At 40.9% G+C, this 25,757-nt stretch overlaps 3 protein-coding genes across 5 annotated transcripts; 1 reads left to right on the top strand and 2 right to left on the bottom strand.

Annotated features, from left to right (window-relative positions):
* The first annotated feature begins 1,723 nt into the window (after nt 1–1,723).
* acvr1l (activin A receptor, type 1 like) lies at nt 1,724–10,121 on the top strand. 3 transcript variants are annotated; one of them, XM_080871764.1, is made up of 10 exons: nt 1,724–1,871; nt 2,541–2,624; nt 3,301–3,555; nt 3,666–3,877; nt 5,904–6,003; nt 6,793–6,939; nt 7,484–7,759; nt 7,981–8,178; nt 8,409–8,539; nt 9,615–10,121. In XM_080871764.1, the coding sequence occupies exons 2-10, from the start codon at nt 2,552–2,554 to the stop codon at nt 9,744–9,746; spliced, it is 1,524 nt and encodes a 507-aa protein (XP_080727890.1). In that variant the 5' UTR covers nt 1,724–1,871; nt 2,541–2,551; the 3' UTR covers nt 9,747–10,121. The 3 variants fall into 3 exon arrangements, with proteins under 3 accessions (XP_080727890.1, XP_080727891.1, XP_080727892.1); XM_080871765.1 differs by having other exon boundaries at nt 1,724–1,875; XM_080871766.1 differs by lacking the exon at nt 1,724–1,871 and adding an exon at nt 1,920–2,069.
* A 1,491-nt stretch (nt 10,122–11,612) lies between these two features.
* Nucleotides 11,613–14,828, bottom strand: d2hgdh (D-2-hydroxyglutarate dehydrogenase). Its single transcript, XM_080871763.1, has 10 exons — nt 14,692–14,828; nt 13,818–14,184; nt 13,673–13,730; nt 13,457–13,596; nt 13,132–13,325; nt 12,888–13,056; nt 12,615–12,758; nt 12,318–12,460; nt 12,002–12,167; nt 11,613–11,913 (listed from the first exon to the last, which is right to left on the bottom strand). The coding sequence occupies exons 2-10, from the start codon at nt 14,155–14,157 to the stop codon at nt 11,648–11,650; spliced, it is 1,620 nt and encodes a 539-aa protein (XP_080727889.1). The 5' UTR covers nt 14,158–14,184; nt 14,692–14,828; the 3' UTR covers nt 11,613–11,647.
* A 518-nt stretch (nt 14,829–15,346) lies between these two features.
* On the bottom strand, nt 15,347–25,194 carry LOC308389719 (RNA polymerase II elongation factor ELL-like). Its single transcript, XM_080871228.1, has 12 exons — nt 24,920–25,194; nt 22,553–22,597; nt 22,315–22,436; nt 21,682–21,842; nt 20,544–20,836; nt 20,178–20,302; nt 18,346–18,820; nt 18,171–18,258; nt 18,017–18,083; nt 17,729–17,900; nt 16,534–16,578; nt 15,347–16,444 (listed from the first exon to the last, which is right to left on the bottom strand). The coding sequence occupies exons 1-12, from the start codon at nt 25,052–25,054 to the stop codon at nt 16,316–16,318; spliced, it is 1,857 nt and encodes a 618-aa protein (XP_080727354.1). The 5' UTR covers nt 25,055–25,194; the 3' UTR covers nt 15,347–16,315.
* Nucleotides 25,195–25,757: the final 563 nt, after the last annotated feature.

The following is a 25,757-nucleotide window of genomic DNA, read 5'->3' as shown; positions in this document are numbered from 1 at the left end:
AGTCTAAAATGATAATTAGAATTAAAAACAATAAAATGAGCACAATAGATTAAAAACAATAAAACCAATGAAATCAGGGTCATACAGTGTCATATGCCAAGGAGTAAAAATGGGTTTTAAGACGCGTTTTAAAACCACCATTGACCACCATCATTGCAAATCATTTGATAATTGGTTCATAATTAAAGAGAATCAAACTCATCTAAATGTAGTCATTGCCAACTTTTCCCCAGAAAATAACAGTGTCTTTAGTTGTAATGTGAAGTTCACCAACTTTTATCAAATAAAATAATCAGCAGTTTTTACACAAATTTCTTAACTGGGAAACAAAGATTGCATCATGTCTGAATACTGCTCCTAATGGAAGTCACTGGTTATTTTTAGTCTTGTTTCTAAATGTCTGTGTATAATAGCAGCAATAACAGCTGTAATAATAGCAAGAAAGTCTCCCCCACACAGACCAAAGTATAAGCGAACTGTAAGATTTTTTTTTTTGAACTAAAATTAAAGGTGAGTTCATAACTTCTCCTCTGGGTTGTTGCTGTGAGTCATAGTTCGTATTTGGAAAGCCTGTGCTCTGACACTAGTCCTCTACTAAGTCTAAATTTAGTCTACTCAAGCGAGACAAAAACAGATATTTGCCAGTGTCTTTAACTTGAATATGATGACATGATACATAAATATAGGTTTCGATGGTTTCAGATTTTTTGATTACAATCTGATATAGGAAGATTGAATAGGTGATGTACAGGGTTGGAGGGGTCAGTGATGATGCTTCCAGCCTTCCTGGTGATTCTGGTGCCATAGTGTGAAGCTATGGAAGATAGACCTCAACCAATGACCTTGAAGGCTCTACTTACTACTTTTTCAAGCAATTGTTTGCCCTGATTGATTGTGTTACTATACCAAGTCAGGATGGAGAAATTAATCCATAACAGTTCTATACAAATGAATTATACTTTCCCAACTAACCCTGTATTTCCTTGGTTGGAGGAAATAGAGCCCCAGGTGCGCTTTACTAACAATGTGAAACAGTGTTTAAGTCCCATGATGACGACTTGTATAGGCACATGTAGCCTCTCAACAACTGGCCCGTTGATAGAGAAAGAGATGTTGAAATGCCTTCTTTATAAGGCCAAAAATCAGCTGTCTGGTATCCGGATTTGATCCAAATTTGAAATTCAGCTTACGTAAATAAGTGATTTAATACAATGCACACTCTTTCAGTGTAAAATTATCACTGCTGGATTTCTTTTTTATCAATGTAAGAGGATTTAAGCAGGTTTAATACTGTAGCTGGTCACCGTGGGACCAACTTTAATAGCTCAATGCATCTTTGTGTCATTTAATCTATAACAATACATATATAATATTTTAAACAATGATATGAGAATTAACAAGGGTATGTTGTGAAGTAAAAAGCGAATCTTTCACTATTAGAAACCAGCATAATGCTAAAAAAAATGCACTTAAATTCAATAAGTGCTTACACAAACGTGTAATGATTGCAGCCTAGGACCCATTGAGCAGCATTTACTGACCACAGAGGTTAACAAACAATAGTCTCTTCTCATTTAATTATCATATAATAATGGCTGACGTTATTAACACTTCAAATACACATTAATATCACTGGCGTTACACTGATTTTAAGTTGGCGGACTTCTCTGCCCCACAATGCAACTTGATGTTAATGTTTTGGTGACGTCAAGTGTAGCTGGAAGCGAAAACAGCCAGTGGGTGGGCTGGGCAGTGGTCCCTTCTTTTAGTGGTTTTACATCGAAAATCACGCCGATACGATTATTTAATACTCGTGTACGAATGTGCAGGCTTAACAGCATGAGTTAGAAACTGCGCTGCGTGTGCGCCAGGTAGGTGGGTGTTGTTTTAATGCTCTGTTTTGGCTGTCCTCGTTCGGCTGTCAGTCTGCGCTTTGTGCTGTGTGGCTAGCTTAATTTAGCTTAGCTTAGCTTAGTTTACAGGGCAGCAGCACCAGGCATCCTGGCGCCTCCGGGGCGCCTGTGAGCGGCCAATGAGGTCGCCTGTTAATGGCCACAGCAAACAACTAGGTACCCTATCTTTTTTTTCCTTTTAAAGAAGGATTTGCTGATAGCTTTGGTTGTTTCTGAATGTTAGGTCAAAACCAGAGGCTGACTTTAGTGTATGTTTGTGCATGCTAGCCTGCGGAGGAACAGTTATAGTACATCAAGTCTTACATATAAAGCAATTAGTCTATTAGTCAACCACTTAAGAACAAACCACACGATTATATTATGTTCAGGTGAAGACATTTATACATTTGGAAGTAATTCATGGTGACTGTCTTTTTAAAAAGGCTTCTGTTTAATCCATTGCACTAAGCAATGCACTAAGTAATGGTTTCTAAGACAAACTGAACTCATTCAGCCTTTATAATTTGTTGTTTCATTTCTGTATGGAGCCTTATGAGGCTCGTCAGATAACATAAAGAGGCTAAATGTAATTATGAGTGTACTCCTCTGAACTCTCTGGCTCATCTTGCATCTTCTCCCCACTCTTAGTGCACTGAAACATGGGTCGTTGCAGTGTCCATGTCCTGCTGCTGCTCTCGCTGCAGACTCTGTCGATATCAGCTGAGGGTCCAGGTATTGTACTCATGTGCTTTTTCATTTATTGTTTGTGAGACTGCTTCTCGCTGCTTTGTGCTCAAGCCTGAATATTAAATTGCTGGAGATTGTTTATTTGTAGTAGAAAAATAATACCCGGAACAGGTATGGTCTTTAATTTTATGTGTGATATACGACAAAAAAAATAAATAAATAAAATTTTTACAAGTGATGTACTCTGGATTTGGAAAAAAAAAAAGAAATTAAGATGTAAGCTGATGTGTGGGTGGAGCTAACTGTCACAGACTGATAGCAGACTCACTCTCTTAAGGCAACATTTACTTAAGTGGCAATGTTGTACTCATTTTGTAGCGAGAAAATAAGTGACGTCAGATCATTTTTATCTTATTGAATAAAACGGATATGACAAAGTTTAAATTTGATGACATCATTTGCAGTTAAAAACATTTGAGAAGTTGCAATATATATCACTGTAACACTCTGCAACCCAATAATTAAAAACCCAATAATATATTGTGGGTTTAAAGTAATGTGAAAATATTGTATCACGGGGTGTCTGGTGATGCCCACCTACCTTCTATCTCGAACACACTGAGAGTCCATTACCTATCTTTTATTATGTCTTTTGCTTTATTAGAACCTGTTACCTTTAATTCAAAGTTAATATTGTGAACTTGCATCCTGTTATTTACAGATGGACAGCTGCAGTGTGCATGTGAGGGTCCTAAATGCCTCCACCCCACCCGGTGCCAAGGTACCCAGTGCTTCTCTTCAGTCAAAGTTAGTAAGAGTGGAGTTTTTTTTGAGCGTGGCTGTTTGGACGACGCGGACCAAATCCTTCTCCAGTGCTTCACAGCTACGTCCTACCACCAGGCTATTCAATGCTGCTCCCAGGACAGGTGCAACAGCAATACCACCAGGGAATATCTGATGTCTCTGCTACCATCAGGTGCTTTATGTCTACAAGGAAATTGGACTGTCCTGTAGCTCTTTTCCTTACTATAAATGTTTTTCCCCAATTTCAAACTATACATATCTCTTTTTTACATTTACCCACAGCCCCAGAAGGTGAGCCAGTTCGATATCGTGTGGAGACATTAGCTCTCTTCGTACTTGGCCCAGTGGTCGTTCTGGCTCTGCTGTCTGTAGTATCTGTGCTGGCTTGCAGAAGGCTCCATCATGGACGTCTGCAGAGACTGCAGGAGTTTGACGCTGAGCAGGGAGCCATAGACGGTCTCATCACTTCCAATGTCGGAGACAGCACTTTAGCGGTAAGAGTAACAGAGATAACCATGAAAAGGGATTTGGCCAAAGCAAGAAGAAGGCCCATCTCACGCTTTGTGTTCTCTTCCAGCCTCTGAGTATTGGGATATTTTTCACCTTGAATTAACAGTTATTGTCAGAAGTGTACATACCCCTATGGGTATTAACTTTATGGTAATCTTGGCTTTTAATGATTCCTTGGAACTGTTCTTTCTCCAGGGTGGAATAATTGTACAACATAGACATTTAATGACTTTAAAGAACAAGAACTAGGTGCACAAGTCTGAACTTATTTTGGGAGTTTCTCTAAACTACACAGTCAAAAGTAAAAAAGTGTAGTAAAAGTGAGCCTTTCAAACCTAAAAACACTGTGACAACTGCCCAGCGTGGAGCTGTCTTGTTGCCTATAGTATTGGTACATTGCACAAAGTGGATGGAATAATGGAGGACAATGACTACCTGCCAACTGTGCCAGTTCTGCAGAAAAAGTGGTGAGATATATTGCCAGAAACATGTAAATGACTACCAAAAGGTTCTGGTCTAGATGTAACTTGGGGCTTAAATCTGGGGCTCTCCATCATTTGACCCTAGAACTGAAGAAGCTTCTCGGATGAGAGGTGAAACATCTTCAAGCAACTTAAAAAAGTCCAGACCCTTTTCTTTCCAAGCTCCTTAGGCTACTAGGGCTGCCACAAACGATTATTTTGATAGTCGACTAGTCACCGATTATTTTTGCGATTAGTCGACTAATCAGATCATCATCCATTGGACGTAAAACTACAGCTTATTGCACCAGCAGCATCTGCTCTTATATAACTATCATTAGCTTACAGCTTTAAGTGTTTAAGGTCTGTGCTAACTAAAAATAAAGACAAGATGATAGTTTATTAAATTTTAATGAAATTTGCAGATTGTTTCGGTGAAGTTTAATAAACTCCTTGCTATCTAAAATATAACAGGACACTGGAGTATATTCTGGAGCATCTCACACTTCTGATAATCAGTTGTCTGCTTGACGTTTATTCAGCTGTGTAAAAACTATAACTTTAATCTCAGACAAACTGATTTACTCAGGAACAAATAAAATACAAAAAAAAAAAGCCAAACAATAACATTTTAAGTTATCTAAGTGACTCATATATATTTAACCTGAGTAGCGAAAGACGGCGGTGGGTTTGAAAACGATTTGCGGGGAGTCCGGTGTTCTCACGGCGCTAGTGAGCCTAGCGCCCGGCTCGCTAACGAGCTAGTGGGTAACAGATGTCTCCGAAAACGTCGGAGCGCTTTTGAAAATATGTGGTGTCCTGATAAACTGAGCAGATATTTGAGGTTTACACAGCTACATTCTCGCCTGAAAATATGTTAAACGTTTATTTTGTGACCCAGAAAGAATAATAAGAGTAACATTAAAACTAACTAGCTGCCGCCATTGTTGGAAACTGCGCTGGGCCGCGCTATGAATTCTGGGACACAGCTGCTCCTTCTTCTTCTTCTTCGGGGTTTAGCGGTAGCTGACATCCTTGTACATGCAATGCTGCCATCTTCTGTTTCAGTCCGTTATTACACTCTTAAATCCTGCCACTTATTCCTGCGTCTTTTGTGATCTTACAAAGCTTCAAACGACGCGTCGACTATTAAATCAGTCGTCGACGATTTTGATAGTCGACGTAATCGTGACTAGTCGACAAATCGTGGCAGCCCTATAGGCTACGATGACCTGGATGGATGAGAACCTTCACAGATATACTTTTCACCCCATGCAGATTTTAGAAAATCCAATTAAATTGAAACTTGTGAACCCAATTGTTGAAGAAGTCATTAAAAGTACAAAATTGCCATAAAGTTCATGATTTACATACACTGATGAGTGTATGTAAACTTCTGATCACAACTGTAGCTTTCAGCAAGCATATTAAGCATACACCTGTATATGACTCTACATGCTAGTTACATATGACATGTAAAGATTTATGTTCTTTTAAAAAAAAAAAAATCTTTGCAAACAAAGCTAAAATCAAATCTGTCTATCTGCAGGACCTGTTGGATCACTCATGTACGTCCGGCAGTGGTTCAGGTCTTCCCTTCCTTGTTCAAAGAACTGTGGCCCGACAGATTAGTCTGATGGAGTGCGTAGGTAGGTGTAACACGTAACATTTCAGATTCATATCTGTTTGACTGGCAGATCTGATAGAGTTCTACTGAAAAGCAAATTGTTCAGATGACATGAAAAAAATCCAAAGTCATGACACATAAGTTATTCATCACGAAAATAACAAATTCTTATCATTAATCAGGAGGAAAGGGATATATTCACACATTAGTTAGTTTCCCAGAAGCGAGCATGCTTATAATTAACGCCACAGGCGATCCTGACTACAGTCATGACTGTACATATCCGTGGAATCTGAGTGATGTCAAAGAGACGGGAGGTCAAATCATCTGTGACTTACTTCAAGAAACTGTCAAAACATTTTATCAGTTCCTTTTTTATTTGTGTGAGTTGTTGACCATGTTCAAAACTGTCACCTGTCAGAAGTTAAAGATAAAGATAATGTCACTGTAAAAAGCACTATAAAATCTGACAGATTTTGATGTAGCTTTCAAATAAAAGTATGTAGGTTACTTGTCTTGGGGTCCTTTTTATATACCACATTATCATGAACTACAGCATGTAAGAGTTTGGTTTTCAAGTTTGTGGCTTTGTGCACAGTTGAGCTTTTGATGTGGAAACATCAAATCTGGGCCAAAAGAATCTCACTGCTGTAGCAATGGAATAGAGTGAAAATTCACCCCTCAAATTTTAAAAAGTAGACAGTGATTGTCTTTTTAAAATGCATGCATCTGTATTTTTTTCTTTTCTGACTTGCTGTTTGTTGTCTCCTCTTGTGTTCTCTTTATTATACATATATATTTTTTCCGCCAGGCAAAGGACGATATGGAGAGGTGTGGCGAGGACAGTGGCAGGGCGAGAATGTGGCCGTGAAAATCTTTTCCTCGAGAGATGAGAAGTCTTGGTTCAGAGAGACAGAGATCTACAATACAGTGCTGCTGAGGCATGAAAACATACTGGGTGAGTCTGTTACGCTTAATGTTTTGGTCTTGCTGACTGTCCCCAAATTTGGTTAGGCTAACATGTGTGTTTCCTTGCATAGTAATGGCAGCTCCTAATTTTAACCTCAGCTTTCCTGAACTGGACAATCTCTCAGTTTATTTTAAAGCACTAAGTCACGGAAATCATGATGTCAGCGGGACGGCTCAGGTTAGAGCTACTGGGATAGTGGATATATTAAACAAAGGGATCTTGAATATGGAGCTGCCAGGCTTGAGGAAAAGTGTAAAACCACGAAGATTCATTAATGCAGAAGAAGAGGACATGCAGAGGGTTGGTATGACAGAAAAGGATCCTAGGGACAGAGTGAGATGGAGGTAGAGGAGTCGCTGTGGTGACCCCCTAAAGGGACCAGGAAGTACAAGATGATCTGTGAAAGATAATACAAAAGGATTCAGCAAAATGCAACAGTAATAAGTGTGATGGATGCCAGAGGAACTTGACTTACGTCTGAATCAATAATACACAATTTCATGATATTACCTTTCACCTTTCTGTCCCTCAGGGTTCATGGCATCCGATATGACTTCTCGAAACTCCAGCACTCAACTGTGGCTCATCACCCATTACCATGAAAATGGTTCGCTTTATGACTACTTGCAGCGAGTCGCAGTGGAGACATCAGAAGGTCTGGCAATGGCTGCATCGATAGCGTGCGGCCTGGTGCACCTGCACACGGAGATCTTTGGCACAGAGGGGAAACCGGCCATCGCACACCGGGACCTGAAGAGTAAAAATATATTGGTGACCAAGGAGCTGCGGTGCTGCATCGCAGACCTTGGTCAGTCACTTTTCTGCTTTTTGTCTCCTCCGAACTGTTGGGATTTTCACCTATTTCAGGGATTCAGATAAACTGTAGGCATGTGATTCACCAGTGCTACCTGCTCAAAAGAGTAAACATAAATTAATTAGATACTAAAAGTACTAAAAAATCATACGCTCATTTCAGGAGACATCAATTTCAGGTCCTGTTATAACACTGTGTGTAACTGCATGCTACAGGGCTGGCCGTGACCCACTCCCAGGCAGACAATCTGCTGGATGTGGGCAACAATCCAAAGGTTGGCACCAAGCGCTACATGGCACCTGAAGTGTTGGAAGAAACCATTCAGACAGACTGCTTCGATGCTTACAAGCGAGTGGACATATGGGCCTTTGGACTGGTGCTGTGGGAGATAGCGAGACGCACGTACAGCAATGGTGAGTGTCATGCACATAGTGCACTGCTGTGGACGTTACAGAGAGTGGTACGCTAATGTGATCACGATGCACTCCTTCATACATAAAATTCCTGCTGCTTGTAATACAGTCAAATACTATGATGCAGTGCGGTGATCTGTGCCAGGCCCTCTGGTTGTCTCTTCATTCCTTGTTGTTTAACTTGTCCTTAAATTTTCACTAATTTTTCTCATTCAAATTCCACTTTCCAGGCATTGTTGAGGAGTACAAACCTCCGTTTTACGATCAGGTGCCAAACGATCCCAGCTTTGAGGATATGAGGAAAGTGGTGTGTGTGGAACAGCAGAGGCCTTTCATTCCTAATCGATGGTTCTCTGATCCTGTGAGTAAGAATCTTTTTGTGTGTCTGTCTGCAATATTTTGTCTGTGTGTCAACATATTTGTCAATAGGATGAAGGCGTTCAAAAAGTCAGATTTTGGCCATGTGGTAATTATATAGGCCTTCTGCGATGTTTATGACAAATACTGACATGAGACACTTTATTTGCAGTAACATCTACACTTACTGTCCATTTATATCGAATTAGACCCCTTTGAACAGAATTCCCTGAGATCTTTGAAGCACAGATTAATGGCCCAGAGATTTTGGTCCATGTTGAAATGATAGCGCCACACACCATATGTGCTCAGTTGGATTGAGATCTGGTGTCTGTGGAGGCCATTTGAGTTCAGTGAAACGAGTAGAACTGCAGAAATTGAGACTCGTCAGATGAGGCAACCTTTTTCGAGTCTTGATGGTGCGGTCTTCTGCTGTTGTAGCCCATCTGCTGCAAATGTTGATGTGTTCTGACGTGCTCTTCTATATACCTTGGTTTTAACAGCCGGTTATTTGAGTGACTGTTGATATTTGATCTTTTTATGTCATTTTCTTTAAACCATAGAGATGGCTATGCAAGTTGTTGTTACCAGTGCATTTGGTACCAGTAATCATGTTCAGAGTCTCCTAAGTCACCTTTCTTCTAATGCTGATGCTCAGTTTGACCTTCAACATGAAATCTTGAACATGTCTGGATGCACTCAGCTCCTGCCACATGAGTGGCAGATTAGATTGGCAGGTTGCATTAACAAGCAGTTGTACAAAATATCTGACATTTTGTCTACTCTCAGCTTTACTAGACAGACAATTATACTTTGCTTATACTAAATTTCTTCAGTCTTCATTATGTATTATGGGTCTAATAGTTAACTAGAGGCATACAGCTGTGAAACAATTGCTTAATAGCACCTGTATATGATGACGAACCAACTACTCTTGCTCTTATTTTATCCATGACTCATGAGTGCCTACATATGTGATCATTATCTGGTGATGGGCCAACATCTGAAAGTGCTTGCAGTCACATTGATTCTTTTCAGAATGGATTCATCACTGTTTTTATTCATTCTTTCTCCCTCAGACTCTCTCTGCTCTGGTGAAACTAATGAAGGAATGTTGGTACCAGAACCCCTCTGCCAGGCTTACAGCACTGCGCATCAAGAAGACCCTAGACAAGATTCACAGCTCTCTGGAAAAGGGCAAGGAGTCGTGAGGGTGCCATGTTTCAGAGGCAGCTGCCTGGTGTCAGGGATTGGCTTCAACAAGACTCCCAGTGTTTTGTTAAAAAGAGAGAGGGAGATTAGGCAGATGGAAAGAGGACTAGAGGAAAGAGGTGTTCCAAGAGTCATTCAGCCTCATCCTTCTCTCACTTTCTCTGTGGATGCCTTCCACCAACATGTTTGACTTGAAGCCCACACAGACATTTGGACCTGTCGTTTCTGAATAAGCCAGCCTTTGATATGAGGCAAACCAATTGCCAGTGTGTTTCCACCAACTTGAACTATGGACTGTTACTGAGTGTGACTGGCTGGTATATTATAGGAACCCCATCCCAATGCTTTAATGCCCATGCGGGACTACACTGGGTTTTGCCTTCCAGTACAAACACTACAAGACTGAGTGTCTACTCAAATTTCTGATCTCCAGCCTTTTGGCATTCTGCTCAGAGACAATCAGAAATCTATTACCCATTTATTACTATCAGCCATCACCACAGAAACACAATGTTCACTTATAAAAGGAAAAAAGAGCCAATCGAATCAAAATTGTTTTTAAACCTTTTTCTTAAAGAAAAAAAAACACTAGTATGTTATTTATGTATTGAATCACCATTGCTACCACACTACTGAAGATACAGATTAATGTGCGATGGGTGTGTGAAACTGACTGCATACATATATAGGCATTTACTCTACTGGACTTCCTCTACACGTCATCATTATTTGGACAGGAAATGATATTTTGAGAAATAGTGGACAAGGGTAGGGAAGAAGATCAAAACACTACAAACATGTTTATTCTGATGGTTTGTGGACTAGAGAAGCAGCAAGTACCTGCCAATAGGAATTAGTGTGTAACTTGTGATAGGAATAGGAAATGACCTGATCCTCTGTGTGGCATACTTTATAAACTCACTGTGGCTGATTCTGAAAAAGTCTTCTGCTCAGGCAAGGAGGAATCACAAAATGTTTATTTGTGTTCTAATGTGCATTTTATTTTAAGAGACTGGAGGTGAAATCTAGTTGTGTACAAGTTGCCTGAATAATGGAAAAACAAACTGTCTTCATTTGGAAATGTTTATTGAAGACTTTAAATTTAAAGTTGCAGGTGTATGAAGGATTTTGTTTTCAAATGCTGGCTTTGTTTTTTTGGGGGGGAAAAGTTGTTTTGCCTTTTTATATGTAAACATTTACTGCACTCTTGCCTAATGAATGGGCAGTATGTGCTCTGATTTCTACAAACAAAATTGGAAAGCTTTAATCTGCTACTGCATGATTATACATTCAGTACATGTACACAGTCAGCTGCTGACACCTACTATGGCTACATCCAAATCCAGAACATCTGGCTGGCCACCAATTACAAGCTGTGGCATTCACTGCATAAATGTATCAAACATCAGTTTATCCAGACAACATTTTACCCACACTGTTAAACCCATACTGTTATACCCACCTGCCCTCTAGTGGCACTCAAACACCATATGAAGGACAGTCATTGTTCATTTGTTTCCTCTGAGAAAGTGGAATTTTTTTCTTTTCAAGCTCTAAAACCTGCTGAATATTCTATAGAATATGGAGTGCATCAGACTAAGGCTACTCTATCAGTGCAACTAACAAGGGTAGTTAAAATATTTAAACTGGAACTTCACTTCCGCAGCTTGCTAAAGAAGCTATCTGTCTGAAAGTAATGCTTTGTATAAAATGAAACTACTTTGTCTTTTCTTTTTTGCAAGACTGGGTTTTGTGGCTTGTGTGACAAATAGTGTTTCTTGAGTGAACTGTCAGCTCTGCACCAAATGTGTGAAAAGCACCTTAACTGCACACACACGCCATATAGGGTTGAGGTTGTACCGGTAACTAAAGTTTAACTCGAGCATGACCTCTGCGTACATCACTGCTTCAGGTTGTCTGGTAAAGTCTTGTACGGGTTGAGGATGCCTTTGGGGTCCAGCATAGCCTTGATGTTACCCATCAGTGCCACAGCCTGGCTCTGTTTACTGTAGTAAATGTAGTTCCTCTTTTTCAGGCCCAGTCCATGCTCTGCACTAATGCTCCCACGACAGCTGGCTGTCCATTCATAAACAAATGGCTCAATGGCAGCCAGGAGAGCAGGGTCTTTAGACGGAGAAGTGACGTTCAGGTGGAGGTTACCATCACCTACAGGATAAGTAAGAGAGAATTGGATGATAGCTGACAGTAGTATGTGTATAGAGTATGTGCAGATCATTTTATCAAGTCGTCTTACCTAAGTGTCCGTATCCCACCACACTTTTGGCCCGGTTTCCCAGATGCTTCCTCATGTCTGTCACCAGCTGGTAGATCCGTTCCACTGGAAGGGAGATGTCATACTTGTAGGTGAAGCCATCGTGAGTCAGTGCCTCAGTGACACGTTCACGCAGTGACCACAGAGCCTGAGAAAACGGGAGCAGAAAATGTTTTTATCATTTGGCATTATATTTACCTATGCAATTACATAAAATGATCTTGGATCAATCTTGGAATACTTAAGTTTCTTCACTGTATGCAACAGAAGCATATTTTTCCCAATCATGTCCACCGACCTTTATTTTTGCTTCCTCAGTTGCTACCGTTCCATCACTGACCAGCGATGATGTCATTGCCTCCTCAAGAAAGTTGTGGAGTTTCTGCGCATCGTGGGTCGGGTCAGATCCCGAAGTTTCAATGACGATGTAGAATGGACAGTCTGCACAGCAAACGGAAAGGGCAGGTCTGCGTGTGCTCACTCGTTTTATAGGATCGTTACAGATGTGTGTGTGTGTGTGTGTGTGTGTGTGTGTGTGTGTGTGAGAGAGTGAGAGTGAGAGAGAGAGAGAGAGAGAGAGAAAACGTGCTTATACCAGATATAGGATTGGGTAGTTTGAGATGCGTATTCAGCAGCCTCATACATTCACTGTCCAGGAACTCGAAGGCAGACAGAATTTCTCCCAGCATGCCTTTGCAGAGCTGAAATGTTTTCAGCAGCTGCTCAAAGGTCTCACAACCTAACAGCAGAGATAGACACATGAGTTTTGTTGCTAATCTCCAAGAAAAGCAACGCATTTAATGGTTTACAAAACTTTCTCTATCATCTTTTACAAAGGTATATCTGAGAAGCAAATAGAAAATCCTACCCAGGAAAACAACATTAACAGATTTGGGTTTCCGTGGACAAAGGATGGACACTGCAGTAATGACTCCTAAAGTGCCTTCTGACCCTATGAAGAGCTGTTTGAGGTCATATCCTGTATTATCTTTCCGCAGGGTGGATAAGCAGTCCAACACCTGCCCATCTGCCAATACCTGCATGTGTTACAGATTTGAAAATAAGCTTTACTTTTTTTTGGGGGGGAAGAGTATCAAAAGTCCAGCACTCACCAATTCCAGACCCAACACAGTCCCGTGTAGGGACCCATACCGCAGCAGCCGGAGACCACCTGCATTGGTTGCTACATTGCCGCCAATTTGGCAACTGCCTTTTGCCCCAAGATCCAGTGGCATTATATAGTCTCTCTCCTCGAGGTAGAAAGACAAGTTCTCCAAGACACAACCTGCCTGACAGGTCAGAACACCTGAGAGGGAAACAAAGTGATCTTTGAGAATTTTCAGCACAAGTAACCATAAATCAAAAACACATTTGTCAGGTATTTGTCAGCCTATGGCGACAAAGTTGAATTCTTTTGAATTAAACTAGTAAACTTACCAGAGATACTGTCAAAGTTAAGGATTTTGTTCATTAGAGAGGTGGAGAGAATTATCTCATCATAAACTGGCACGCTGCCACCAACTAGCCCAGTGTTTCCTCCTTGAGGGTTCACCGCCAGGTTACGACTGTTACAGTAACTATAGGAGAAAAACAAAACGTGAAAAAGTCTGATGACTAGATAAACACCTTTCTGTTGATTTGGTTACCATCTACCTTAGAATTTGTGATACTTCCTCTGTTGTCTGAGGTCTAAGCAACACTTCACTAGAACCTGCAGGACATATAACAGAAAAATGAGCCATCAACACCAGTAGATTATTATTATGAACTATATTAAGGATTCAATTGTAGCCTTCACCTCTCACAGACTTTAGCCAATCCACATTACTAGGCTCCACCAGATCAGGGTCAACAATGGTTCTGCCTGCTAGGATCTTCCTGAAAAAGGCCAGATCTTCCTCAGTTACTCTGCAGAAAGGCAACCTCTCTGGTGCTGCAGAAGGAGATACTTTAGACCCGTCTGCCCCAGCATGTAGCTTACGAGTGGAGGCCAAAACCTGCTCTGAGCTGCAGGTCAGAAAAGGACTGTGAAAGTCAACAGGTGAAAGAGTGGCTGTAGATCGTGAGAGCATGTTGTAGTCGCACAGACATCTCAGAGCTGTCCTTAGCCTTAGTGCTCTTTTCAAAAGTCCTGCCATGACTGTAGAGACAGGCGGCAACACAAGCTGCAGAAAACAGGTGGGACAACAAGAAGAGTTGGATATTTTTAAAAGCATTTTTATCTTGTAGTGGAGTTGAAAGCTTCTAGTTATTTTGTCTCTAGTCATCTGCAATGTTAGGATTGTTAGCTAGAAGTTAACTGCATTTTCTTTGCTTCAAAGACGCAGAAATAAAAAGCCAACCTTGATTAAACTCTACATTGGTGGCAATTCGTTGCATCTCTTTCTGCATCCATTCATAAACACAAACAGCAATAGGAGATGGAAGATATGAGGTATAAGAGACCTAAGATATGAACAGCTTTAGTAAGTGCACCAACTAAAGCTGTCTTTTTACATGTGTTTTGCAGCAAATACGCTTACTTCCCAGCAGCAATGCATCTTATTACCCTCTTTGCATGTTTTCTTCTTGCAAATATCACCACCTGAAGCAGCTGCAACCTCAGTTAGCTTAGCTACTTTGCTTAGCACGCTCCTTTCCGATATTCCCGAATAACGGCTTCATTTACTCACCAGAAGCGTTCATTTAGCAATGTGTGTCTTTTTTTCGCGTCATGAAAGTCACAAAGTTCAAGGGCAGTTCAGTTACATAAACATGGCACATCCCGTGTTTTTAGCTTGCTAGCAAGTGCATGAAGCTGCTTACTGAGGTTGACAGTAAGAAAAAAAGCAGAGAGGAAAACGGACCAATCAGAAGCATGTTTTCAGATTGACGCAATGGATATTAGCCTATGGGTGGGAGCCTTTCTTTATTATTAAACAGAGTGATGACTGAATAATCAAGCTGTGAATCGAGGTTTAGAGAGAAAATAATTAATTACAGACCTTTTTCATTTGATTAATTTAGAACAGGACCAAATTAATATACTTGTGAATCTAAAACTAATCTATAAAACTCTGGAGCATAACCCCCCCCCCCAAAAAAACCCCCAGACAACTCAAGGGATGAACCACACATCTTTGTTGCAAGCTTATGGCAAAAGCACATTTGTTTCCCCCCTTTTTAGTTGATCTGAAAAGATGTCAAAGACAACATTTTACAGGCATAAAGTAGTATTTCTGCATCAAAACGATGATTACAGTGTCCTTTTCATCTTACATCATTCATTACTCTTTTATTTGGTATTTAGAGTAAAATTACAGTAAATAAGGAGAAGTATCACACAAAATGAGTATAAACAGATTTATTTGAATCTCAGACAAAATCTTGAGTAATGCATCATGCATTCTGTAAAGTACACAGCATGCAACTACGTCTTTTCATATTTCGATTCCTTCCCAGAAACAGTATAATAACGTCCTTCCAGACAATTAAAACCTATTTTAAATTTACACTTTTACTGAAGCTCGTGCGGAACACACATTCCCTGATTACAACTTAAAGTTCACATGACATTCAACATAACAGTCTTCAGTGATCCAGGAAAATCACCTGAAGCACAGTACCAGTGGAATACTAGGAATCGAGTCCAGTTGGAGCACAAGGCAAAACTCGGCAGTCACAGCCAACTGGCAAGACTTGTAATCTCACCAAACCCGAAGAACAGGACGGATTCTTCTCAGGACACATCTGCGTCCCAGCTGCCATCAGACATTAACCTTCACCTGCCATTTGTATGAGCTGTCTGGGTGGGTACAGCGTGTAGTTTATTATTTTTTCATGTTTATAGTTTAAACCTCAACACTGATGCGTTTGACAGAACATGTTAGTAAATACTCAAATTGATTAAATTCACACAAAAAACCCAAATCAACGACTAAAAGGTGTAATAGGGATGAGAATCTCCAAATGTTTTTAAGGCTTTTCACCTCATTTCCTCATGTGTTTGCATTTTGAGGAGTAAGACCCTAGCTCTAGGTTTTAGAGCAAAACTAATGTTACTCCCGTGTTGCTGCAGTAGCATCACTTTGACCACTTTCAAAGAAAATCCCTCATCTTGCCGTCTGATCACTCCAGCTCCTCACAAAACTTAGACTTAACCTCGCCAACAATCGCAGTAGATCTAATGATACTATATTTAGCCATTAAGACCACAGACCTAAGCATGATGGCACTGAGCTCAGCAGCATGAATCCCCTTTGGCTGGGGATCTTTGTCGTACTCGTGAAGTTCACTCGTCATCCCGAGTTAGGCTCTTCAGTTCAGAGCGGCATGCTCCACACGGAGCTGCTGCTGGTCGTACTCTGATATGAGCTTCTTGATGTGTGCCAGTTTGTTGTGCAAGTATTCACAGCGAGCCTTGTCCTGATTGTAGTTTGGGTTGGACTGTAGTGAGGAAAGGAAAACTTGATTATTTAAAAGCGGTGGTTTAAAAAAAAAAAAAAAAAAGTGGGGAGTTTTAAGAAAGTCATTACCTTTTTAATTTTCCGATATTCTTGAAGAATTTGATTTCTAACTGTCTGCCAGGGATAAATACAGAAATGAAGATTAATTTAAATCAAGTCTGTGAAAAGTTGCAAAATAATCCTTATGTGACTATAAGATCACAGAAAAACTATAATACATCACTGTTTGTCTTCATGGTTTTGTTTATTAGGCTTCAGGAACCATGACCTAACAATTTCACCCCCCCAAATGCTGGTACAGGGGCCCCATTGTGTGTGAACGTTTGATATAGGAAAAATATGACTGAATTTGCCACATATACACGTCACTGCTCACTTTAATAAGTACACCTGTTCATCTGCTCAGTCTAATGAGCCAAAAATAAATCCTTCACCCATAGTGGCAATTCTGTAGGTGAAAATGTCTTAGTCATTGGGAATCCCCAAAGCACTCTAACATCAGTTAGAGTGCTTTGGGGATTCCCAATGACTTTACAGGCCCAACTGCTTCGGGCCAACAAGTATAAAGAAGAGCATTGCTGAATGCACTTGCAGCCTTGAGGCACATGGATTATAGAAGCAGAAGACCTAACTTGTTGCCACTACAGGAAACTGAGGCTACAATTTGCATAAGTTTAACAAATTTAGGCGACAGGTCATATTATGGTGTGGGGGATATTTTCTTGATACATTTTGGACGTCCTAGGAACAACTGAGCATCATTTAAACAATACAGCCTATTTGAGTATTGTTACTAACCATGTCCCTCCCTTTATGACCACAGTGTACCATCTTCTGATGGCTGCTTTCTGGAGAATAACACACTGTCACAGAGCTCAAACATTATCAAACTGGTTTCAGTTGTCACTGCACTTAATTCTGCTTCCGGTCACCAGATTTCAATCCAATGAAGCACCTTTGGGATATGGTGGAACGGCAGATTGACATCATGGATGTGCAACCGATAAATCTGCAGTAACCGTGTGATGCAATCCAACACGGACCAAAATCTCTGAAGAATGAAACTATGCCATGAAGAACCAAGGCTGTTCTTAAGACCAAAGGGGGTCCAACCTAGTACAAGTAAGGTGTACCTAATAAAGTGGACGGTATGTGTCTAATGACTAACTACAAACAGCAAAGAAAGATGAGAGGATGTTTATGCAAACTTCCTCCATTTAAAAAAAAAAAAGAAAAGAAAAATAAAGACTTTCTGTACATCTACCTTATATTTATGTGATTCATGGTGGAGTTGCTTGAGTTGTGTGTCCAAATCCATGAACTGCTGCGTCACGCTGTCAATGCGAGCGTGTAAATCTCGATACTCATTGTACTCCTTGTTAAAGTCCTGTTTGTAACTTTGTCTCTGCTCGTGGCTACAAATCACTGTGTACTTCCTGTGAAGAGGGCGGGAAAAAAGAAGAAAAGGAAATTATTGAATAAAAGTGCATTAAGACAAGTAAACAACCCCTTTTGACCATTGCAAATACTTGTTCAAATGAATGATGCTTACAATAAATAGTCTGGTGTGTCACTGTCCACTCGAAGTGCATTAGAGTCAAAAAAAATGTCAGCCGGCTCTGAAAGAAAAACAGAAACATGTCAGCTAAGTGAAAAACTAAACAAGCAGCACATGTGCTGATGAGTCAGCAGCCATTAGGCCTCACCTGTGCAGTCCAGAGAGGCTTTGCTGTTTGGATGCTCTGAGCTGGGTCTTTTTCTTTTCTCCATCCTGTCTCTCTTCTTATCCTTCTCCTTGACAAATGAATACAAATCCAAATTAGCAATGTGTCACATCAAATGGAATAACTATTAAAAGACAAATAAGGAGCAGTTTCTCACATGGTCTCTGTGTTTGTGTTTGCGCTTCTTCTTTTTTATTGTATGTTTGGTAAGATCTGGCACCGTTAGAAGGGACGGGGGGCGATCTGAGTTATCCTGAGGGTGATCTTGTGGAATTTCGGGTTCTTTCGGGGGAGCGTGAGGTGGTTCTAACCTTTTAGCCACCTTTTCTTCCTGCTGACAGACTGCTGACAAGGAGTCAATAAGTCTCTGAGGATCAAGCGATACTCTTTGCTTGTCATCTGCTGTGATGTCCTCGTGAGCTTGTTTAGAAGGCCTCGTTTTTGACTTGTCACTGGCTGCTTTGCTGGAAAAATGGGAAATCCTGGGCTTCTTGGAGGCCAAAGGGTCAGTGTATTCCTCTGGCAGGGAATGCTTTGGACGGTGTGCTGGCGAAGAGTTGGGCGTGTCTCGCAGTGGGCTGACCTGGGCCTCAGGGACAGCGAGGAGGTTCTGTTGCGGTTGAAACAGTCGCCTGCACAGAAAACACAGGGCATCAGCTTTAATTAGCATTTCCCTGGAATCCATTCTTCTTTCTTGCATGTGCTGTACAGTGCAATGCAACAGCAGAGCCCTCCAGATAAACACATAATAATATGGTAAAAAAAATAAATGATGCAAGTGTTAAATGTTTAAAAAGTCTAAATCAAAAGCACCACAATGCTATGCTTTTAGAAGCTGCCTTTATTTCACTCTGTGATCAAACATATTTGATCATAATTCCCCTGACTCTCCTTCTTGGTTAAATAGGCTTTACAGAGCCTGGAGGTGTCCAGTGGCTCATTGTCCTGTTATTTAAATAAATAAATGTCCCACTAAACAAACCAGATGGGATGACGTGTTGCTGCCAAATATGTTGTTTAAATGTTGCACTGAATCCTGAATAAGTCGCCAACACCATCACACCTCCTCCTCCATGCTACGTAGTGGGACCCACATATGCAAATACCATCCGTTCACCTTCTGCTTCAACCATACAGGCCTAATTCATGCAGTCTCCTCCGAACGGCTGACGGTGACACAGATCAGATAATTAAACTCTAAGATGTGGCCTCTTGCTAACTGAATTTATCCGCAGCACCAGAGCACTCGCTGTGAGAATAAGTTTCATCAGAGCCTTCGATCGCTGTGCAACTGCATTTGAAGAGAATTTCAAACTAAGACTGGTTTATGCAACCTGAGTGCTTCCTTCTGTATTATGAGTAACTACAACAGTTGAATAGGGATGTTTGCTGAATACGAACACCATCTCGGCACAATTCAACCAAGATGATATGAAGCTGGCATCAAGGATGATCATGAATGGCTTGGCACAAAAAAAGGGAACTGATTAATTTTTTTAAATGTCGATCGTTATCATCAGCCAAACTGTTACGGTAAACTTTCATTTTGGTTCAGAATTTCACAATCGCTGCATCTTCTGTCCAAATATGTCATTTCATACTCTCGAATTATCACAGCAGCTTAAAAAAAAAAGAAAAAAAAACCCTACATATGCAGGTCTGAACTGTTGCTGCCAGTGTAACGGTTGCTTTACATAAACATGCAAAAAGATTTTTTTGAAACTGACTCTATTTACAGAAACACAAATTTGAGAAATTACATCACTGCAGAAAAGCAACCTGTAACCCTCAAAAACACTTAGACATAATCACTGAACTCTGAAAATTTTGCCACTTTAGTGATTTACAAAGTGATGAAAATGAACTAAAATGCCAGTTATTTCCATTCCTTAAGCTTAACAAATTATAATGAAGAAACGTAGGGCCTGAGAGCTCTGCAGTAGTCATAAAGTATGAAAACAGCAGCAGGCACATCCTTATCTAAGTTACCTGACAAGGATGCGCTTGAGGAGCTGCTGGTCTCCAGAGGTGTAGCCGGGCCAGTCCTTCTGCAGCTCCTTATACAGACTGTCCTTCAGAACATATGTGCTGTCTCTACTATTAAGCTGAGCGACCTGAACACAAGCATGCACAAAAACAGGGGAGAAAAGACTTAAGACAATTGTTTTTGAGGAGTTGACTTAAGAGTTTGATTCCCAAACTGATCCATGTGTGTTCATATTCTTTACAGATTTGTCAAAGGTTGCAAAAACATAATCTTGATATTAAGGAAACCAAGAGTCACGTGCATAAAGGCAGTTTTAACACAGTCTAATGCTTGCATGTTATGTTTGTATAAAACTGGAACAGAAATACCTCCATTAGTACAGAGTCCAGCATGTTTTTGTCTCCTGCTGTCAGCCCGTCTTTCTGCAGCCTCAGGATCAACTCGGGCCTCCTGTATGGCCTTAGAGCCAGCAGGTGCATTACTCTCTCCCTGAGGGGCTTCTCTTGCAAATCACAACTGCTTCTCCTGTTTGATGCACAGGCATCTTTCTTCGGCTTGGACGCACCGACTCCCTTCTTAATGTTGCTGAGAAGAGACGAGTGTTTTGGCTTGGTGAGTCTGGCCAGAGCAGGGGCTGGGGCTCGCACTGTTACCTTCTTGCCTTCAAAGAAACAGGACATTTTTTTACATCAATGACATCAGGGGAGCACTTCCTGAGATTTCAATCATCAAAAATAACCTTGTGCTTCATTTCCTAACATGTATTGCTATTTCCAGACAGAGAAGCAAAATCAGATACTGAGGGGGAAAAGGACTTTCTTCCTGAACTTTCTCCAAAAGCAGAGATGTGGAGAAACACAAAGACAAGACCTCATTTCACCTTTCAGAAACCCACATTTAGGTTACGAAGCTGCATGCACACGCATCTCAGCGAGCAAAGCCTGCTGTCTAATTTAAGAAGTAACCACATGGTTGCACAAGCCTGTTGTAAGGACGTTTTTTTCTCTTTTTAAGGCTTCCTCTGAAATGACAGAATCAACAAAACCCATCTACATATATACGCGTATATTTATGTGCCCTTTCGGTGAAAGCAGTTGAGACTCAGGCTATAATATATCAGTTCATACGGAAATGGTTTGGTGGTTTGTTAAAAAAAAAGCTAAATCATTGGTTTCATCATGCACATTCATGTTTGAGGAACATGTGCAGAACGCAGTTTCTGTATGTGCATAGAGACCATGTATTCTTTAAAACCACTGTATCACATATAGAAAGTTTACAGATAGCTACACAAAAGGACAAAACATGCAGGAGAAAACAAGACAGGCCGTTACTATGTCACTGGTTACTACACATGTTGCCAAGGCAACCAATGCAATATGGCTGTCTGTGCTTATAAGCACAGAACAAATTTTTCTTCAGGCCAATCTTCTCGCTTAGCTGGAGTTATCTGTTGTATAACAGAGTACGCTCTGTGGACGTGCAAGTGTTTTCTATACTTCATACCCTGGTAGCGGCTTCCGTGTTTGATGACAATGGCCCCTCGGCTGCGCGTCTCCTCCTCGGCTTGGGCCATGCTCTGACGAGCTTTATCGTACGACTCATCTGTGGCTTTGACTGTCATCTTCTTCTGAATCACCCCGAGACATGACAGCTCCTCGGCGGCACTGAGAGGAGGAGAGAAGACAGCGTGTACAGACAGCGACCTGACAGTGCTTTAACGACTCCTTGCAAAGGTTATCCGTGTCAAATAAAAGATTGTTTCTCAGGACGCAGTTGCTTTAGGTAGTGTTCAGTTAGATGCATGCTGGACTACTTGTCTGCCTCGCCAATACATGACATTTAAATCCACTTCAGTGCATTTCTATGCTTATGCAGTCAGGAACCCTGAGTTTTCTCTGGCATTTAAAGGCAGAGAAACGTTAGCAGCAGGGTAACTTTCACACAGCAGCAGGGGGCAGAGACATTTGAAAAGATTAATACTCATTGAGGCAGTCAGTTATTTCTACATCTATAATACTAAGTAAACATATAATCATTTAACCACCTCAGACAAAACAATACAGTTAAAGCCTTACAACTCTATTTTAATCTGAAAACCCTTCCTATATCGAAACTGATGCTTTTTGCTGCCTTTACCTGGTGCTGAGCTGTTTGATGCAGTCAAAGCTTCCGTGGGGATTATCACGGGCAACATTAGTTACACCAAAGGTGAAATTCCTGACTTCATCTCTATTTTCCGAACAAGGGATGGTGATTCTCTGTAATATGAATAGGGAAAGAAGAAAAAGAGCAGATTGAGATTGAAAGATTGAGATTTATCAGCTTTAAAATGTGTTAGGATCGCTTTGTGTCAGCAGTAAGACGTCCTTCTTACCCCTTCATTTCCACTAAAACAGATGGTGGGTTGGGCCGACCAGCCCTGTGGTGGGGGGGGGAAAAAAAGAAAGAAAGAGAGAAAACATTAGATGTGTGCATCTTTAAAACCCCACAAGCATTAACATACTGACTCGTTTTCTCACAACCCTCTTTGTATGAGTGCTTCATTTGCTAACGTTGACAACGTCAAACAAATGCTTAACCTTAAACTTGTGGAGTCCAGTTATAATAGTTTCCACAAGGTTAGCAGATGCCACAAGTATAGTAAAACAAGCCCACACATATACATATAGAGCAGGGCAGTAGAGGATGTTTTGTGGTCTGCACTATTCATCTGAATGCTTCTGGTGGTTTTCTGGCTGCTAGTAGCCCATTTTCATTTTGTTTTGTGTACTGTTATTCTTCGTAATTGTGAACAGCATTTCAGAGAATTTTCCAACATCTTTTTTTCTCACAACCCCACACCAGCTTGCAAGTGAAGGTAGTATCCCTTCTTTTGCAGCGGCCCAGTAAGGGTCTGATTACAGGTCTCAAGTGCTACAGTTGGAAGATTATTTATGTATTCATTTATTTATTTATTTTTGAACAGGGTTATCGATTTAGAAAGATGTGAGCTTTCCTAATTAGCTCTTAACCTGCATAGTGCACACCAACTGTATATAAGATATAAGACAATGCTGTTGTGACATCATCCATTGGTTAGTGAGGCCCATCCCTCTCTTGCTGTCTATAAACAGCGAGGGATATGATGGAAAAACAAGGGAGATATGCCACTTTACTGTCCCTCTGGACACTTATTGAATCGTGCTGTATTGAATAAGCTGTGAAACTAGTAATTGAAACCATAAAGTTATCAGACAACCATATAATAAGGGTACAGATCAAGTGAGCAGCAGGGTCATTTTCCAATAGACTTCTAGAACTGGACTTCTTCCTGAAACTAGAAAAGTCACCTCCTGCTGGCCATTAAAATGAATGCATGTTAAGTCACTGTTAAGCTCTGTACTTGCTTCACTTTCACCACCCAGAAGCTACTTCCCCCTCCTACTTAGGAATCCGAAAGAGAAAAAGAAACCCTACACCCATTGCGTTCATATCAAGAACAAACCCAGTCCTATTAATAAACTCAGGATATTAAACAAGCATGTCAGGTATTATTTGAGTGCTCAGTTCCCATTTAAACAGATGGGTACATGCACCATTGTCTGCTCCAGGTCCTGCTGCTCCTCCATCCCCTTGCACTGGCTAAGGTCAATAAGCAGCTCCACAGATAAAAATATGATGAAACACAGTATCATCTCTCACAGGGAGCGAACTAGCCAAAGTGACACGTTTGCAGCAGGGATGGAAAGTATGTGATGACTCGATTCTGACCTTTGCATAAGTCCACCTGTTGATGAGTGCAGAGAAAGTGAGGTGGCTGCTAGTACAGAGTAAGGTGTGGAGGTGTTTTTTGGGTTTTTCTTTTTTGGTATCTGTGATCCAGCCAAGTAGGATTTGAATAGACATGCTTAAAGCTAAATAAAGAACCTAAATGCATGCTCAGAAACACTGATATATGCATATTACAGCCTGCTCCTCATCAGGTGCTTTCCCCCCTCGATCTCATCACAGCTGTATTACGCTGAAAGTGAGGACATGACATGAGCAGCGTGGTTTCCACCTTTCATCAGAAAAGCTTGTAGCTGTCATTTCTTCACTGAGGAGTTTCCTATCTGTATTAGGAGGAATTAGTGCATTGAGGAAGTGTACATGACTGTTCTCTGCTTTACACTTCCTGCAGCGTCTGATTCATTTATGATTAACTGGGTCAAATGTTTGCCTGAGTTCGTCCATCTGTCTTCTGATCTTTATGATATTCAGCAAATTAAAAAAAGAAAAATAAATCACACAAGTACTCCATGTCTTTAAATCCAATTCAGAATATCCTCCCACAACTAACCTCCCTTCCTCCCCCCTACACACACAGCCTGTCCTCCTTTTTCCTTTCTCCTCTCCTCGACCCCGGCACTGATTAGCATTCCTAGTACTTTGCCAGCAGCTTGTGAGCAGTGGGCCAGCAGCTCGTTACAAACATCAGCACACAGGGAAACGCTTCTGCGTTGTATTATGCAACATGTATTTCCATTTCATAGCTTGAAAAGGGGGGAGCTTGTAGGAGTCAACAACCGGGGAAGGTAGTGGTGAACTTCGGCCGAAATTTAAAGCACACACAAAAAACAAACCCGCGGTTAGTATCACTTCGTCTTTTCCTTTGTTAAAAAACCCAAAAATTGTTCCTTTGACAAAGTGGTACGTTAAATTTAAATGTCAGTGTACTTAACTGTAATTATTTGAAGAGAAAATACTTTAGAAAATGACCCACCTTGCCGTTTTGGAAGGTATTAATGGCTGTTGCCGCGCTGTCAGTGAGTTTTACGTGAAAAACGGAGATGTTACCGCCGCGGCTCAGTTTGCCGCTGGACAGCCCGTAACACTGGTTCTCCTTTAACGCCGACATGCCGCCGCAAATCCCGCCCTGCCAGCCTTATTCCGGACCGCACGAATCCGACATAAATAAACAAACATTGGCCAGACGGTCCGGAGAGAGAAAGAGCTGAACTGCACCGTGTGGCTGCTCCTCCGCCGCGCGCTATTCTGGAGTAGATCGCATTACGTCATGACGGCTGAAGTCAGAGCACATTTTATTGGCCCACCGACATAAATAAACCATTACGTAGGGCTTTACGTAACCACCTCTACTGTTTTTTTCTACTTCCCCTCTCACTATGCTAATTCTCTTTCTTTGGCATGATGAGGGTACTTTGCACAGTGAGTGCGAGGACACAGGTGATTTTGTTTCAGCGATTTATAAACGGCTGGATGGAGATTTATCTGAGCGAAATACTGATACAAGTATTATTAATTTACGCTGATTTTTTGGGTACTTTTTTACATGTCAAGAATAAAAGGGTGTGAGCAAGACAAACCTAATATTTTAAGCAATGATTGCTATCCATATAGAATAAACAATGTGTTTAGAAATGAGGAAGTTAGGATGTCTGGTTAGCACGTTTGTGCACAGCTATAGAGAGGAAGTAGGTTTTCTCTAACCACCTTTTCTTTTAAACTACATTACAATTTGAGTACAATTTGACTAACTGACAACTACTCTGTTGTAAAAGCGGACTACACATTAAAGTTCCAGTATATTAAAACAAATC

The sequence above is a fragment of the Rhamphochromis sp. 'chilingali' genome (assembly GCF_963969265.1).
Source record: "Rhamphochromis sp. 'chilingali' genome assembly, chromosome: 21".
NCBI classification, from domain to species: Eukaryota; Metazoa; Chordata; class Actinopteri; order Cichliformes; family Cichlidae; genus Rhamphochromis; species Rhamphochromis sp. 'chilingali'.
Note: the sequence above shows the minus strand (reverse complement) of the source record. Positions and strands in the feature narration are given on the sequence as shown.

Bases quoted from the DNA above. Each gene is read 5' to 3' on its own strand.
- acvr1l (XM_080871764.1), top strand. From the start codon at position 2,552: ATGGGTCGTTGCAGTGTCCATGTCCTGCTGCTGCTCTCGCTGCAGACT. The intron at 2,625-3,300 runs GTATTGTACTCA...TGTTATTTACAG, and splicing joins GATATCAGCTGAGGGTCCAG to ATGGACAGCTGCAGTGTGCA. The intron at 8,179-8,408 runs GTGAGTGTCATG...TCCACTTTCCAG, and splicing joins GAGACGCACGTACAGCAATG to GCATTGTTGAGGAGTACAAA.
- d2hgdh (XM_080871763.1), bottom strand. From the start codon at position 14,157: ATGGCAGGACTTTTGAAAAGAGCACTAAGGCTAAGGACAGCTCTGAGA. The intron at 13,326-13,456 runs GTAAGTTTACTA...TTTCCCTCTCAG, and splicing joins TAACTTTGACAGTATCTCTG to GTGTTCTGACCTGTCAGGCA. The intron at 11,914-12,001 runs GTAAGACGACTT...CTTATCCTGTAG, and splicing joins GGTGGGATACGGACACTTAG to GTGATGGTAACCTCCACCTG.
- LOC308389719 (XM_080871228.1), bottom strand. From the start codon at position 25,054: ATGTCGGCGTTAAAGGAGAACCAGTGTTACGGGCTGTCCAGCGGCAAA. The intron at 21,843-22,314 runs GTAAAGGCAGCA...TCCTCCTCTCAG, and splicing joins ATCAAACAGCTCAGCACCAG to TGCCGCCGAGGAGCTGTCAT. The intron at 18,084-18,170 runs GTGAGGCCTAAT...TTTTTCTTTCAG, and splicing joins AGCCTCTCTGGACTGCACAG to AGCCGGCTGACATTTTTTTT.